The 674-nt window shown below is 65.6% G+C and overlaps 1 protein-coding gene across 1 annotated transcript in view; it reads right to left on the bottom strand.

Moving 5' to 3' along the window:
• Positions 1-50: 50 nt before the first annotated feature.
• The window catches only part of LOC119585540, a gene marked incomplete in the record, with an annotated part of 8,462 nt that continues 7,838 nt past the window's right edge, over positions 51-674 (bottom strand). Inside the window, 1 exon segment of the mRNA XM_037934165.1 lies at positions 51-674. Coding sequence (XP_037790093.1) covers positions 180-674 — 495 coding nt within the window.

The raw sequence follows: 674 nt of genomic DNA, 5'->3' as shown, positions 1-674 counted from the left end.
GAACGTTTATTTTGTTGTTTTTCTGTACAATGAGCAATATATAGATGAAACATTGTTCAGGAGCCAAATTTATTTCCACAGGAAAATCATTAATTACAACCAATTTTCGTCGAAAAAGAAGAAAAAATTCGTACAAAAATCTCACAGGCGAGGAAGAGGAAGGCCTTTCGCGGCCTCGCTCACTCGTCGGCGACCTGGGCGAAGGGCACGCCGTGGAGGCCGAAGGGCACGCCGTGGAGGCCGAAGGGCACGCCGTGGAGGCCGAAGGGCACGGCCGCGGGGAAGCCGAGTCCGTTGTAGACGAGGGGGGCGCCGCCCGCGACGTGCGTGCCGGCGAGGAAGGGGGCGCCGGAGACCAGGGGGGAGCCGGCGAGGAAGGGGGCGTGGATGGCCACGGCGCCGGCGGGGGCGGCGGCGGTGTAGACGGTGGCTGCGGGCGCGTCGGGGGCGGCCTCTGCGGCGGCGGCGGCGGCGGCGAAGGCGGCCTTGAACTCGGCCTTGGCGGCAGCCACTTCTTCGGTGTCTTCAAGGACTACGACTTCGGGGAGCGATCCGTCGGCGGCGATGGCGGCGTCGACGGCGGCCGGTGGGCGGCCTTGGCGGCGGCAACCTCCTCCGTGTCGACTACGGGCTCGGGGGCGCCTCCGGGAACCACCACCTCGGGGACTTCGTCC

Source organism: Penaeus monodon, chromosome 20, assembly GCF_015228065.2.
Source record: "Penaeus monodon isolate SGIC_2016 chromosome 20, NSTDA_Pmon_1, whole genome shotgun sequence".
NCBI classification, from domain to species: domain Eukaryota; kingdom Metazoa; phylum Arthropoda; class Malacostraca; order Decapoda; family Penaeidae; genus Penaeus; species Penaeus monodon.
This window is presented reverse-complemented; position numbering and strand designations above follow the sequence as displayed.